Genomic DNA, 14094 nt, shown 5'->3' with positions numbered 1-14094 from the left:
TCTGAGCGTCTAGTCTTTAGATCTCAGGCTTTCCCCAAAAATATGCTAGCTTTTCTCTTCAGAGAAAATATTTCAATTGTAAAATACATTAAACTCTAAAATTTTTTACTGGCACTGTACAATAAAGGTGTCTAGCATTTACAGCGATATCATGTAGTATAGAAGTAGCTATATCATAAGTATAGAAGAAGAAAACATGAACTAGAGATGTTTCTTACTCGTCCATATTTTCTTCTTCTATACTTATACTGTTATTTCATAAATATAATGTGAAGTACTTATTTATTTCACAATGTTCTGGCAGTGCCGAATCATCACTTTTCTTCCCCCAGTTAGTCTAAATAAAAGCGTCTCCTCTATCCTGGTGTAATGACCTGCATATTAAAGCTCAAATGGAATAAACACCATGCTGTAGCTCTGTCTCTTCTCAGTAGCATTATGCAGACTGAAGGCAAATGAAGCCATATCAGCTTTTCTTCACTGTCTCTAAAATCCAGAATCAAATTAAACTATTTCTCCTCACATATGAAACTCTTAATGACCAAGCTCCCATTTATCTTAAAGACTTTATTTACTATATAATCCTAACAGAGTACTTTGCTCTCATACTGCAGGTTTACTTGTGGTCCCTGTGTTTTTTAAAAACAGAAGGGGAGTCAGAGCCTTCAGTTATCAGGCTCCTCTGTTGTAGAACCAGCACTGAGCTCTCTGCTCTCCTCTATCTTTTTCCAAACATATATATGCCACTATTACATGTCACTAGCTTGATGTTTTGTCCTCTCTGTACGCGTCTCTGGATCTGGAGCTACATGTTTCTGATCTGCAGTCACTGGCCTCACTGACCTCTAAAGTACTGTTCTTTCTGTGTTGTTTCCCGTCACCCCAACCAGTCAAGGCTGATGGCTGCCCTCCCTGAGCATGGTTCTGCTGAAATTTTTTTATTTTCTTTCCAGTAATGGGATGTTTGTTTTTTTTCCCTTCTCACAGTCGCCAATGCTTGCTCAAGGGAAATTCTAAGGAAACTTTAGATCTGTGAGTTTCATTCTCTAAATGTGTATGGTCTTCACCTTACAGTCCATATATAACTGAAAGTGAATTGAATTTAATTGAACTATCATATTTGATCTGATCCAAATGCAACAAGAGGGAGCCTAAAATAATGAGCCAAAACAAGTTAACTTTATCTATTTGTTTAGAAGATGACATTAGGCAACCTTTCTTTGATATTAGATTTTTACACTTCTCATACATCCTATTTTAATTTATTGCATGCATTGTCTTGTTGCATGTCTTTAAGAAGATGCTATAAATATTTAACCACTATGATAAAATTCAAAAGAAAATTACCAATGTTGAATACCTGCTGTGTAGATTTTGTAAAGAAAAGAGCAGGTAGTCTGATAATTACTTCCAAAGCTGCATCTCATAGAACTTGCTACATTATCTTCTCACACATAACATAGTTTTACACTCAGGGTAGAAATACACACGAAAGTACTGCATATGCTATCAGTAACAGTCCGCGACACATATTGGTGCATCAGTTACATAAAAATAGCTTCTATATATTTCTCTGGCTCTACTGAAAACTAATTACCTGTTTTCCTTCTGTAACGTTTCAGTTATTTCCGAATAGCCATGTGTATGTCGCAGTTATATGACGTCACCGGCTACTGGCTCCCTGCTCGTCATTCATTGGCTGCGACATTAAATGTCCTCCCTCTGATTGGTCGGCGGCGTCGCTCTGCTATTGGCTGGTTTCACGCACTGACAATTTGAAAATCGGTGTTTTGAGGTTGAGAAGCAGCAGCAGGACGGAAACACAAAGATAAGGACAATTTTTATTAAAAAATAAAAAGGTAAGCGATGCCTTTTAATTTTTCCTGTAACTACAGTTAACTTTTTATTCGGTTCTTGTTGTCAAGTTTAGTTGTTAGAGTTTAATTAATAATATCACGGCGTTTGATTGAGTGAAGCGCAGCTGTGGTGGCGTTACATTGAGTTCAGGCTGGTGAAATCATAGCTGTGTTTCCTATTTTGCACACAAAAAGGGTGATTTCTGTCCAATTCACGTAGATCTTCATCTGCTTTCATCCTGATCAAGAAGTTAAAACATTCAAATACACAGAACTTTATATCCGTGGAGATAACAAAGAGATGTCGTTGTGCAATGTTTTTTTTTAACCATCGAAATTGTTGTAGTTTATAGTGTAATAAGTCATGACATTTATGAGTATAGACAATATTATGATATTGCTTGTGATGTTTAGGCTGCATGTGTTTGGTTTGTATGATATCCTTGTGTGTGTTTGGAAACTAGACAGTAATTAATGTGACTTACATGTGGGTTTTGCATGTAAAATAAAGAAATTATCTGTTTCTCAATCATCCTAGGGGCTGTCAACTTTAAATGCAATCCTCATGAATTAAATCAAGCCATTGTGATGCATCAATGTAGGGACTGCAGTTAGTTCTTGGAAAGTGGAAAACTGCATAGTTGAATGAGTTGAATTGGTCTTTTAGAGCTTTATCAACCAATAAAACTGGAAAAAAAACAGGATTGATTATAATCTAATGCCCAGAGCAGCTAAAATATTACAGAAATATGAGGAAAATTACTCTGAGAAGCTGACCAGTTTTTTTTTTTTTTAACACTCTGGCAACTGTTTAAAGCATTACCTGAAACTGCAGACAAAGTGATATTCACTGATTAATGTAAAGTGTTCTGTATGGCACCAAGCTGCTGCGATGTTCGCTGGAGAGGACGGAGCCCAGCTGCAGGGCTGTGTGACGGTGGAGCAGCTCAACAGCTCCGGTCAGGCCACCAGGAGGCAGGTCATCCGCAAAGCCTCCGTTATTCTGGGCCGGAATGAGTTCCAGGAGATCCTCCTCCGAGTCCACGACGGGAAAATCCCTCAAAACTACCACCTAAAAGAGTTCAAACTGTTCACCAAGTTCGTCAGAGATGGGAAGTGCACCGTCAAACTGCTCCCTGAAAACATCCAGCTGCTCCTCTCCAACTGTCCTCCCGACCAGCTGCGCCTCTTCCTCAAAACCCTGAGCATCAAGCACCAGGCCTGGCAGAGCAGCAAACCCCTGACTGGCCGAGAGAAGCTCAGAGCCGGTCTGCCTCGCAGCTTTGAGGCCATCAGCCCCTTGCAGCAAAAAGACATCCAGAAGGTCAATGAGTTGAGGAGTAAAGTGCCTCCTAAAGGGTTGACTGACCGCACCAATAAGACGACTGTGGCAGGAACAGGACAGCAGGTCAAACGGTCCAGGAGTGACTGTAACTTCAGCCCAGTGAGTTTTACACACAGCCCCTAGACACCACTCTTAAATTGGTTATTGAAGTTGCTGCATGTCTTAAGAGTGCAGCAAACTGATGCATTAACATCTCCTTGGATCAATAATGCTCCATAATTCTACCTTCTTATCGATCTCTCCACCTCTCTCTGTCCGAGTTGAAAAAGATGCATCAACACATTTGTGGGCTATTTCAGGTGAAGGCCAACCCAAATAAGAAGCCCATCCTTTCTCTTCCATCTCGGAAGCTAAATAAGGAACAAGCTGCTGTTCTGAGTGCAGTGCTGAGTGGCAAGAATGTCTTCTTTACTGGAAGTGCAGGTAGAAAATAACTAGCTGTCTAAAACAGACATTCTTGGATTCATTTTTCATAACTGTCTTATAAAATCATATGCTGCATGCTGCATGTAATGCTATTTATAACACATGTTGGAGGATTTTTTTTTGTCTTTATTTGATGTTTAAATTTCCTCCTGACTACCTGATGTCTCTTTTAATAAGCAGCACTTGTGTGAATTTGCCTGCTCTTGACTGTGTTTATTTTCAGGAACAGGAAAGTCCTTCTTGCTCAAGAGAATCATTGGATCTCTCCCACCAAAGAGCACCTTTGCCACAGCCAGCACAGGAGTGGCTGCATGTCACATTGGAGGAACAACGTTACACAACTTTGCTGGTCAGTCATTCAATGTGCCCCTGAAGATCAAATCTATTTTCCATCAGTTGGTCTGTTTTATAAAAAGCACAGAGTCGGTACTGAAGAATACAAACAGACTAACTGGTCAATTTGCAGGTTTCAGTTCAGGTTTATCCTAAACATAGACTGTGAAATGGGCAGAAACACAGATGTTCCTTTGCTGTCTAAAAAGAGAACAGCACATAGTGGAATCCTAACATTTATTTTCATTTCTGATTAATGTAATAAAGCACATTTACTGAAGAACTGTCATTAAGTAGAATTTTGAGGTTTATTTTACTTGAGTGTTTAAATTTTGTGCTACTTTTTATGCATTTCAGATGTCTATGAGTTGTTAGCAGCTGAACTTAGTAACTTAGCAGCTGATTTTTCCATCTGAAATTCTCACATGGTTTTGTTTCAATAAATGTTCAAATGATCCAATATCTCAGCAAAAATTAAAGAAATGAGGAAACTACAAACTGATGTATGTATCAAAATTTGTTTTTTTCTTCTTTCCTTCCCATTAATCACCTGATGAGCCCTCAGATTTATCTGCTGTCCCTGAATATAAAACTAGATATTAGGCTGTTCAAATCTGCAGCAGCTACAACAGTAAAATGCAGCTTCACTATTACTAATCTAATGAGGTCATATATATATATATATATATATATATATATATATATATATATATATATATATATATATATATATATATATATATATATATATATATATATATACATACATATATATACATATATATATAATATATATATATATATATATATATATATATATATATATATATATATATATATATATATATACATATATATACATATATATATATATAATATATATATATATATATATATATTAATACATCAGTTATGCAGTTATCTATATAACTATACACACACACACACACATTTACTTTGCTACATTTAATCACATACTTTTACTTACTATCTTTTGCTTAAATAGACTATCTTTACATTGCTGTATTTGTACTTTTACTTACTAAAGGATCTGAATACTTCTCCACCACTGACCTGCTGATTAATTTCTTTACTAATCATATAGACTTCACAAAAAATAGTAGAAATAAATAGTGATTGCATCTCCTCCTAATGTCCTCAGATTGCTTGTTTTGTCTGACCAGTAATTCAAAACTTAAACAGTTTACTTATGACATTTAAAAGTCTCTTCTGACGTATTTCTTCTTGTGCTTAAAATACACAAGAAGTAGTCGCTTTTTAAAGTAGACCTGCATCCTTGGACTTACTTATAATGTCTGCGTGATTTTTAGATAATGAGTCTTTTATATAATGGAGGAAGACGTCTCGGATGGTTTTCCACATTAACTGATGTTCTTAAATCGATCTCAACATACAGTAGAGGGTGAAAATTAAGTTCTTGCATGGGTGTTATTCATGTGTGTCCCTTCCGGCCATCTGTCTTTCCATCCTCTGTATCTACACTCTCTGTAGGGATCGGCTCTGGCTCTGCCCCCCTGGAGCAGTGCATTGAGCTGGCTCAGAGGCCCGGAGTGCTGCAGCACTGGACGAGCTGTCGACACCTCATCATCGACGAGGTCTCCATGGTGGAGGCCCATTTCTTTGACAAGCTCGAATCAGTGGCCAGGTGAGGATTTCAGTATCAATCTAAGGTTGGGTTCTAATTTAGGTTTAGACCCTCTCTAGCAGAGCAAATACAGGTTTGGTCGCTGCTTGTTGCCAAATCAGGAATAAACAGGATCTATGGGGTCTCGTGGCTGCAGCTGTTAAGTTACAATGAGACATCCGGTTCTGTAGAAACACAGATCATAGAGCGAATTCATCAAAACTGTCTTCATTAATTATAATATTATTTTTTATTACATCATAAAAGGCAAGTGTTTGCAAAGTGCTTCGACATACAAAGCAGAAGCAGAATAAACAAAAGACAAAAATAAAAACAGAAAGCCACGTAGCGAGGCAAAATACAACAAAGTGAAAATTTTAATGAGTGAAAACAAGAAGACAAAATATGCAGAAATACAAAATTTAATATGACAATATAAATAAACAACACGATAAAAGCAATACAAACCTTGAAAAGCAACAAGAGGAGACAACAACAGATAAAACACTGTTTATATAAATGGAGTTAAAAGTGATTTAAAAGCAGTCAATTATTCTTTGAGTTTTATCTCCTCAGGCAGGTCGTTCCAAATTCAAGGGTCCCTGATGGGAAAAGCACATCACCTTTAGATTTCAGCCTTGACTTTGAAACAGCCACAAGGATCCAATCTGAAGATCTAAGGCTGCGAAGTGACTCATATGGGATCAATATTTCTGAGATATACCTGGGGGTCAGACCCAGACAAGCTTTGAAAGTCGTCATTAAAACTTCAGTATCTTTGCTGATGACGATTACATTTTGTTTTATAATGCAAGGCTTAATAGTTTTGTATACTGTGTTTATCATTGCACTTAATCCTGAAGACAGAAAGTAATGATAAACTTGATTTATAAAGCTAAGTGCATAACATATACTAAGTATATAAATCCTGAGGAGCAGGAAAATGTGTTGCATGTCATTCTCCTACTTTTCCTGTCAAATAAAGGCCTAAAAAAAAAACCCAAAAACACACATATGAACCAGCTATGAAGCCCTATAGAAGCCAGTTTTACCCTCAGTGACTCACCTTCTCTCTGCACTCCTGTAGGTCGGTGAGGAGGTCGACTGAACCATTTGGAGGCATCCAGCTTATCGTATGTGGAGACTTTCTTCAGCTGCCTCCAGTTTCTAAAGGAAAGGAAAAGGCCAGCTTCTGCTTCCAGGTCAGAACACAATGGATTCTAGTGCATCCTGTCAATAAATTCAGAGAAAGGAGGGAGGCTTTTAAACAAACGCATTCATTTAATTCAACTGTTGTATGTTTAAAGTGTGGTGAGTAATGGAATATAAAAAGCTGTGGTTTAGTTGGGAACCTTCCTTTCTTCTGTTGCGTCAGTGTTTATGGTGAGAGGCTGGTCTGAGTACACCTGAGTCATTACTGCTCTGAGTCGTTTATATTTATTCATTCTGTTCCCGAATCCGCACCTGCTCTTCAGCCTCTCTGCTTGAGTCCTGAAAACATTAATAGATGTTGCTGGTTGGAAAAACAAAACACCCTTTTGTACTCTGTGAACCTTCAGGCCAGGAGTTGGCGGAAAGTCATCCAGGTCAACATGGAGCTGACGGAGGTCCGGAGGCAAACGGACCACAGCTTTATCTCCCTCCTGCAGGCAGTGAGGGTGGGCAGGTAAAATAATGAGCTATGATCTCATTTTTTAAGCTGTTTTTATTTTTGTACAGCCAATGTGATCCCATTGCACACACGTTTAAAAACTGGTTTTCTGCCAGATGTTTAGTATAAAACATTTTCCTGTTATGTATGTTGCATAAATATCATTTCAGGCACTGCAGGTCTTTTGGAAAATGTTTTATGTATGTTGTGCTGCGAAAATAGTTTCTCTAAAGCAAAAGTTCTGTTTCCATTAACACACTTCAGGGTGACAGAGGAAGTCACGGCTAAGCTGATGAGAAGTTCCTACCACCACATCGAGAGAGACGGTATCCTGGCGACCAGACTGTGCACACACAAGGATGACGTGGAGCTCACGAACGAGAACAAACTCCAGCAGCTGCCAGGTCTGAACTCCTCCGTCTGATCACATGCAGCTTCTTAGCTTGAAACAGGTGTTTCTTGGTTTGTTTGGATCCAGCTGAAATTAGGTAAAGCTGCGACTGTAGCCTTGTTAAAACCCGTTTACCTCTCAGGAGGTGTTTTTCTGGCTCAGCAGGAAGCCACTTGTGCTTTGATTTCTGTTATTTCTTGTTCTGGTCTTGCTTTATTCAGTCAAATGTATGAGAAAACTGTGGAGGCTGTGTTTGACCCCATGTGGCAGCAGGCTCAAACGGTTTAGACGGTTTCATTATAATTAAAAAAATAATAATTCTTATTAGTGTTTTTATTGCTCAGATGTCTTTAGGTTCTTAACATGAATACCTGGCTGTCCTCCATCATATTTAGTTTTTATAGCAGTCTGTTAAGGTCTCCCTCCCTGTTGATTAGGGCCAGTGAAGGTGTTTGAGGCCCTGGACAGCGACCCGGCGCTGGTGAAGACTATAGACGCTCACAGTCCTGTCAGCAGACTGATCCAACTGAAAGTGGGAGCTCAGGTAGGCCTGTGTGACTTTGCTTTATGTGTATCACAAACACTACCACAGACTGTACACTACCGTTCAAAAGTTTGGGGTCACCCAGACAATTTCACGTTTTCCATGAAAACTCACACTTTTATTCATGTGCTAACATAACTGCACAAGGGTTTTCTAATCATTAATTAGCCTTTCAACACCATTAGCTAACACAATGTAGCATTAGAACACAGGAGTGATGGTTGCTGGAAATGTTCCTCTGTACCCCTATGGAGAGATTCCATTAAAAATCAGCTGTTTCCAGCTAGAATAGTCATTTACCACATTAACAATGTCTAGACTGGATTTGTGATTAATTTAATGTTATCTTCATTGAAAAAAAGCTGCTTTTCTTTCAAAAATAAGGATATTTCTAAGTGACCCCAAACTTTTGAGTCGCAGTATATATAAAAGATTGACCGTATCTATCTTGAAACCACCCACTGGTCTGTGGATTTGAGTTTGAACTTTGAACATCATCATCTTGTTTTTTTTTAACTGGACATGACACCTGAGGGCTGGATCTGCATTAGAACTCCAGGTAACAATGCATGGCAATACAGTAGCAACCAGTCATTCACAAAATCTCAAAGCATACCCTACTTTATTGTGTATTTTCCTCTAAATGGGAACATAATTCATAAAATCAACACCATTCTGTATTGAAGGAGATTTAAAACTACCAACTGAGAATATAAACCCTTTAAAAAAACGTTCACTGAGATAACAAAGCACGTGAGAAATAATAATTTACTCAAAGACTTTGATTAAAAACCACACAAGTCGCCCCCTGCTGGCTGGTAAAGATAATGTAGATTTGAAGCACTTGGGCTTCACTTTTCAGACCTGGATACTACGTCCATCTTTAATATACAGTCGATGCTCTTTACCCACCATAGTGTGGCATGCAGTACTTCACCTCTGATATACATAAAGCAAAGAACTTAATTTGAGTGAGGATGTGCTTTGAATTTTCTGGTGCTGCTTGTGCTTTTACAGGTCATGCTGACAAAGAACCTGGACGTGGCTCGAGGTCTGGTGAACGGAGCACGAGGGGTTGTGGTGGCTTTTGAGTCTGGAAAACATGGTTAGTATTTAATTTAATCACAGCATATTTCCAAATGCATTTGCTCAGAAAAGCAATAATTCGCTACAAATTCCACTTACATAGGAAGAGAATTACAGAGGATTCTTTCAACAAGTAATTCGAATTTTAGAAAACACACTTGTTTGCCTTTTTGATGAGGAAAAAATGGATGTGTGCCTAGAATATAGATGAAACTAGAAACTGTCTGAGTTAAAATATGATTAATGTGTTACATCTGCTGAATATATACACACAGATCTGAAAAAAAAAAGGTTTTTGTGTCAGTCATCACTGCTGTTATTTTGTTTATTCCTCCTGCTGTACACCTCACAGGCACCACTGTCAAAAAAATGACTTGTCATTGCTGTGACATGTTTGTAGGAGGCATTTAACCACAGGAGATTTTTGCTCATGTCTTAAGTTCTCTTTAAGCATGGATCTGGATCTGTTAGAGCTTGGCAGTCAGCCACAACCTTATCCATTTCAAAGTTCTGCTCTAACCCCTCCACAAAATCACAGCCATTTCTCTTAATGTGAATTTCTGCTCAGCACCTGCAGTTAGTCGCCTCGCCTCTGCTGCATTCACTAATACGGAAACACAACATTGGTTTTTAATTGGAGATTAACGTTGAGTATGCAGGCCAGGCGTAAACAAAATGACAAATTTCTCTAATGAAAACGCCACAGATCAACTCTAACCCAGAGGCAATTTCTTGTTTATGTGCCGACTCATTGTTGTTTCCTCAGGCCTCCCACGTGTGCGTTTCCTGTGTGGTGTCACCGAGGTGTTGAAGCAGGAGCGCTGGGTGTTCAAGTCCGGCGGAGGGATTTACTTGAGTCGACAGCAGCTGCCACTCAAACTGGCCTGGGCCATCTCCATCCATAAGAGCCAGGTGAGCACAGGTTCAGTCACAGATGTGCGTCCAGTGTGTTAAAACAAATGTTCACCAATCAACAATGAGCTCACTTTCTCTCTGCACAACACGTTGTTTGGTGTTGTCGCGGGGCAGCAGTACTTTGTATGACTCTCTAGATCAGGGTTGTCAAAGTCATTCTAGTTCAGGGGCCACATTCAGCCCAATTTGATCTAAAGTGGACCGGACCAGTAAAATCAGAGCATAATAACCTATAAATAACGACAACGCCAAATTTTTATTCAGGTATCTGGAACTAAATGATATAGTATTTTACTTTATGATCAAAATGACAAAAGTCAGACAAAAATCAACAAAAACAAGACAAAATATTATAAAAATGAGACGCAAAAGGACAAAAGCGAGAAACAAAATGACAAAAAATGAGACAAACGGCACTAGCGAGACAAAAAAAAACACAAAATGAAAAAAATATACACAAAACAACGAATAAAACGAACCACAAAATGAAAAAAATGAGACAAAAAACACAAGCAGGAAACACAAAATGACAAAAACATGAGACAAACGACAAAAGTCAGACAAAAAAGACAAAAAAACAACAAAAATGAGACAAAATATTACAAAAATGAGACACAAAACGACAAAAGAACAATGAACAATCTAGTATTTTGCTTTATGACCAAAACAACTTGCCATGGTCTTGAAATTATTTTAAATTTAGAGTTTTACAAATTTACAATTTGCAGTTAATGTCTTCTCTATAATTTTTACACTTTACTAAGTCGTCCCACAGGCTGAATTGGACCCTCTGGCGGGCCGGTTTTGGCGTGCAGGCCATATGTTTGACACCCCTGCTCTAGATGAATGGCTAATTTAAAGGAATTGACCCAAAAACATTTTTCTTTTTTCCATTTCATTTGCAGTCACAGAGATGAGCAGTAAAAAAAAAAAAAAAAAAAAAAGGCTGCATGTTTGATTACAGTGTCTGAGTTTGCCTTGAACCTCAATCAGAATAAATTCTCACCTGTCCTCAAAGGTTACCATCCACAGGAGAGGGAAGCTGAGAGGGATGGCAGAAGTGTAGACAATCCTCAGAGAGAAAAGGATATATACTTTTTTATAAAGAGAGAATTTTCTGTAAATCTAAAGTAGTTTTTTTTTTTTATTGCTGAATCTTACTTGAATTAGTTTAAATAACAGCATAATAATGCAGCTATTAGATCGTTTTAGCCTGAGCTGGCTTTAGGTTGTGTGTTCACTGCTCCAGAGGTCCACCAGCTTGAAACTTTAAAAATGATGCCATGACATTTTGTACAAGCATTCAGATAGTGAACACTAATTACCTTAGTTAGTAGAACAAAGTTAACTCCGGTCATATTTTTACTCACTGTGGATTCATTTTTTACTACAATATAAAGTAGAAACAGCACCACAATGACTATAAGCAGAGAGAACTCTAAATGTCTTCTGCACAACGTGATGCATTAATAATGAAATAGATCCTTAAAAAGTAAAATAAAGTGTACATTTCTTTGATTATGTGTTTTACAAACAGGAAAAAAATAAAATCAACATATACAACATTTTTCCAAATGGCCACAGTTGTTACCAAGACTCGGGGAAAAATGGTGAATAGGTAATTTACTACTTACATTTTTCTTCCGTTTTTTACTTCATACTTTCCTCCTATATGCTCTGTGTAAACCTAACCTGTAGTTCTGAAGAAAAGTCCCAGAATTTTTGCTACAGGACTGTTGGTTGTAACTGGGTCTCTATGTCTTGCAAAGGACGGAATTTATTTAATTTTTTTACAGGATCTGATTAGATAAACACTTTATTTAGGTGAATGTTTTAATGAAACATGTAGAATAATGTGATTATGATAAAATATCATCATTTCTAGCTTAGATTTGGTTCATTTTCCCAATAGAAGTGCATTTCACATCGGAGTAGTTTAAGGAAAATTTTAAAATGTGACAGTTTTCTCTGTTCTTGTGGTTTTTTTGCTCTGCTAAGTGGAGTAATTTTCATTGCTTTAAAGATAACATGCCTTTCAAAGATGCTGGTGGGTTCTGGGGTTTGAAGGGTTAAACAGGCTGAAGTATGCTTGTAGTCTGGCCTACTTGGTGGCTCCGGCAGTAAACTGTAATCAGGTTTTACCATCCATTTCACGCTCCATCAGATGAATCACCAGCTTTGAGTGTGTTAAGATGCTGACGGTCGTCGTCACTCCTGTGGCTTAAATGAACCTCTTAGAGCCACTGACTGGCTGTAGCTGCTTTTAGTGATGCTTTAAGGGAGTTCAGGTTGCACACCTTTCATTTCCAACATTGCTTTTCCCTCTTTTCATCGTGTCGGTAATCTCACCTGCTGAGCACTGAGTGCCAGTTAATGGGTTTGCAAGTGAAGACGAGTTGCTGTTGGCTGGTATTCATTATGCAGCGCTTGTCTGGAGTCGTCACTTTCACATCTTAAATCAAACAAATACCTCTTAGTTTTGAAGTGGTAATATTTCCAAGATGATTTTTAAAACGCACAGGTACAAAAGCAATTGTGAGCACTAGAGCACAGATTTACAGATGCTTTATTTCTTTGACCACACATGACTCAGTTTGCCCCCCAGTGGAATAAAGAGTCAGATGGATAAATTGGCTGGAGAGGGGAAGGAGGGCCTCTGGGTAATTGGGTTCATTGGTCACGACCAGAGTGTCACCAGTGTTTGATCTACAGCGGAGGAGTCGAGACATGAAAAGCAAGCGTCATACCTGCATCGCCACAGAGGAAATGAGTGAACATAAACAGATGATACCTGAGAATACCAGGGCGGGGTGTAGATACGGCAAAGATAGATTTAAAGCTAGAAATTAAGTCCCGTCTGGTACATGCTCTCAAATGAGAAACAACCTATTTTTCTTCTCTGTATCCAAATATTGGAATATTGATTGATCTGCTACATTTTTTTGATTGTGTTGTTAAATGGTGGGTCAGTATTGGTTGTAAAATGAAGCTTTCTTGATTGTCTTTTCAAGGGAATGACTCTGGACTGTGTGGAAATCTCTTTGGCGCGAGTGTTTGAGAGCGGCCAGGCCTATGTGGCGTTGTCTCGGGCTCGGAGCCTGGAGGGTCTGAGGGTCATGGACTTCGACCCCAGTGTGGTCCGGGCAGATCCAGACGTTCTCGTCTTCTACAAGAGACTGAGGAAGGAGAGGCTGCTCCTGCAGGTGAGTGCAGAGTTGATAATACTGTAAGCTTTAGACGCTGCTGATTCATAACAAGGGTTTTAGTACCTGAACGGTTTGTGGGCAGGTAGAAATCCTGAAACAGTCAGTATGGTTCCCATGTAAATTATAAATGTAGCTAACCCAGTGTTGGTGTTTCAGTCAGCAATAAATGTCACTGAACTTATATGCTGTGTGTTTTAGGCAGAGATTAAATAAGATCAAAGCATTCACGTCTCAAATTGGAGAACTCACAACGAATTACATTGTAGTGTAGCAGAGCCTTCTGAAGAACCCTTCTACATAAACTACTGTGCTGGAAAACAAGCCTCCTCTGTCTCCACTGCTCTCTGCAGGCCTCCATGGACGATTTTGTTGGCAGCAGCAACAAAGAAAATGTTTGGTGAAGAGGAGAACGTCTCCAAATCCCTTGTTTGTATTCTGCACTGTGTGCATTAGTGATGTTATTCCTCCAGAGGGATTATGATTTTCTTCAACGACTCCAACCAAAGACCTCTACGATCACATTTCCACTTTAACTTGCTGTATTTGGAGTCACACTGCCACCAAGTGTTCAATACTGTAACTTTTAAGAGTTTATTTTTATTGTGGTTTTTAATTTATGATCATGTACTCAAATAAAGTTTTAGTCTACATATAATTTTCAGTATTTTGTGTTTTGTTTAAGGTTAATGGTTCATG

At 38.4% G+C, this 14094-nt stretch overlaps 1 protein-coding gene across 1 annotated transcript; it reads left to right on the top strand.

Moving 5' to 3' along the window:
• Positions 1 to 1735: 1735 nt before the first annotated feature.
• On the top strand, positions 1736 to 14053 carry pif1 (PIF1 5'-to-3' DNA helicase homolog (S. cerevisiae)). Its single transcript, XM_023273450.3, has 13 exons — positions 1736 to 1859; positions 2741 to 3300; positions 3501 to 3624; positions 3851 to 3976; positions 5473 to 5626; positions 6693 to 6807; positions 7165 to 7271; positions 7521 to 7660; positions 8085 to 8191; positions 9209 to 9296; positions 10044 to 10189; positions 13204 to 13395; positions 13749 to 14053. The coding sequence occupies exons 2-13, from the start codon at positions 2749 to 2751 to the stop codon at positions 13797 to 13799; spliced, it is 1902 nt and encodes a 633-aa protein (XP_023129218.1). The 5' UTR covers positions 1736 to 1859; positions 2741 to 2748; the 3' UTR covers positions 13800 to 14053.
• The last annotated feature ends 41 nt before the right edge of the window (positions 14054 to 14094 follow it).

This window comes from Amphiprion ocellaris, chromosome 10 (genome assembly GCF_022539595.1).
Source record: "Amphiprion ocellaris isolate individual 3 ecotype Okinawa chromosome 10, ASM2253959v1, whole genome shotgun sequence".
NCBI classification, from domain to species: Eukaryota; Metazoa; Chordata; class Actinopteri; family Pomacentridae; genus Amphiprion; species Amphiprion ocellaris.
The sequence above is the reverse complement of the archived record's forward strand: the minus strand, read 5'-3'. Positions and strand labels throughout refer to the sequence as shown.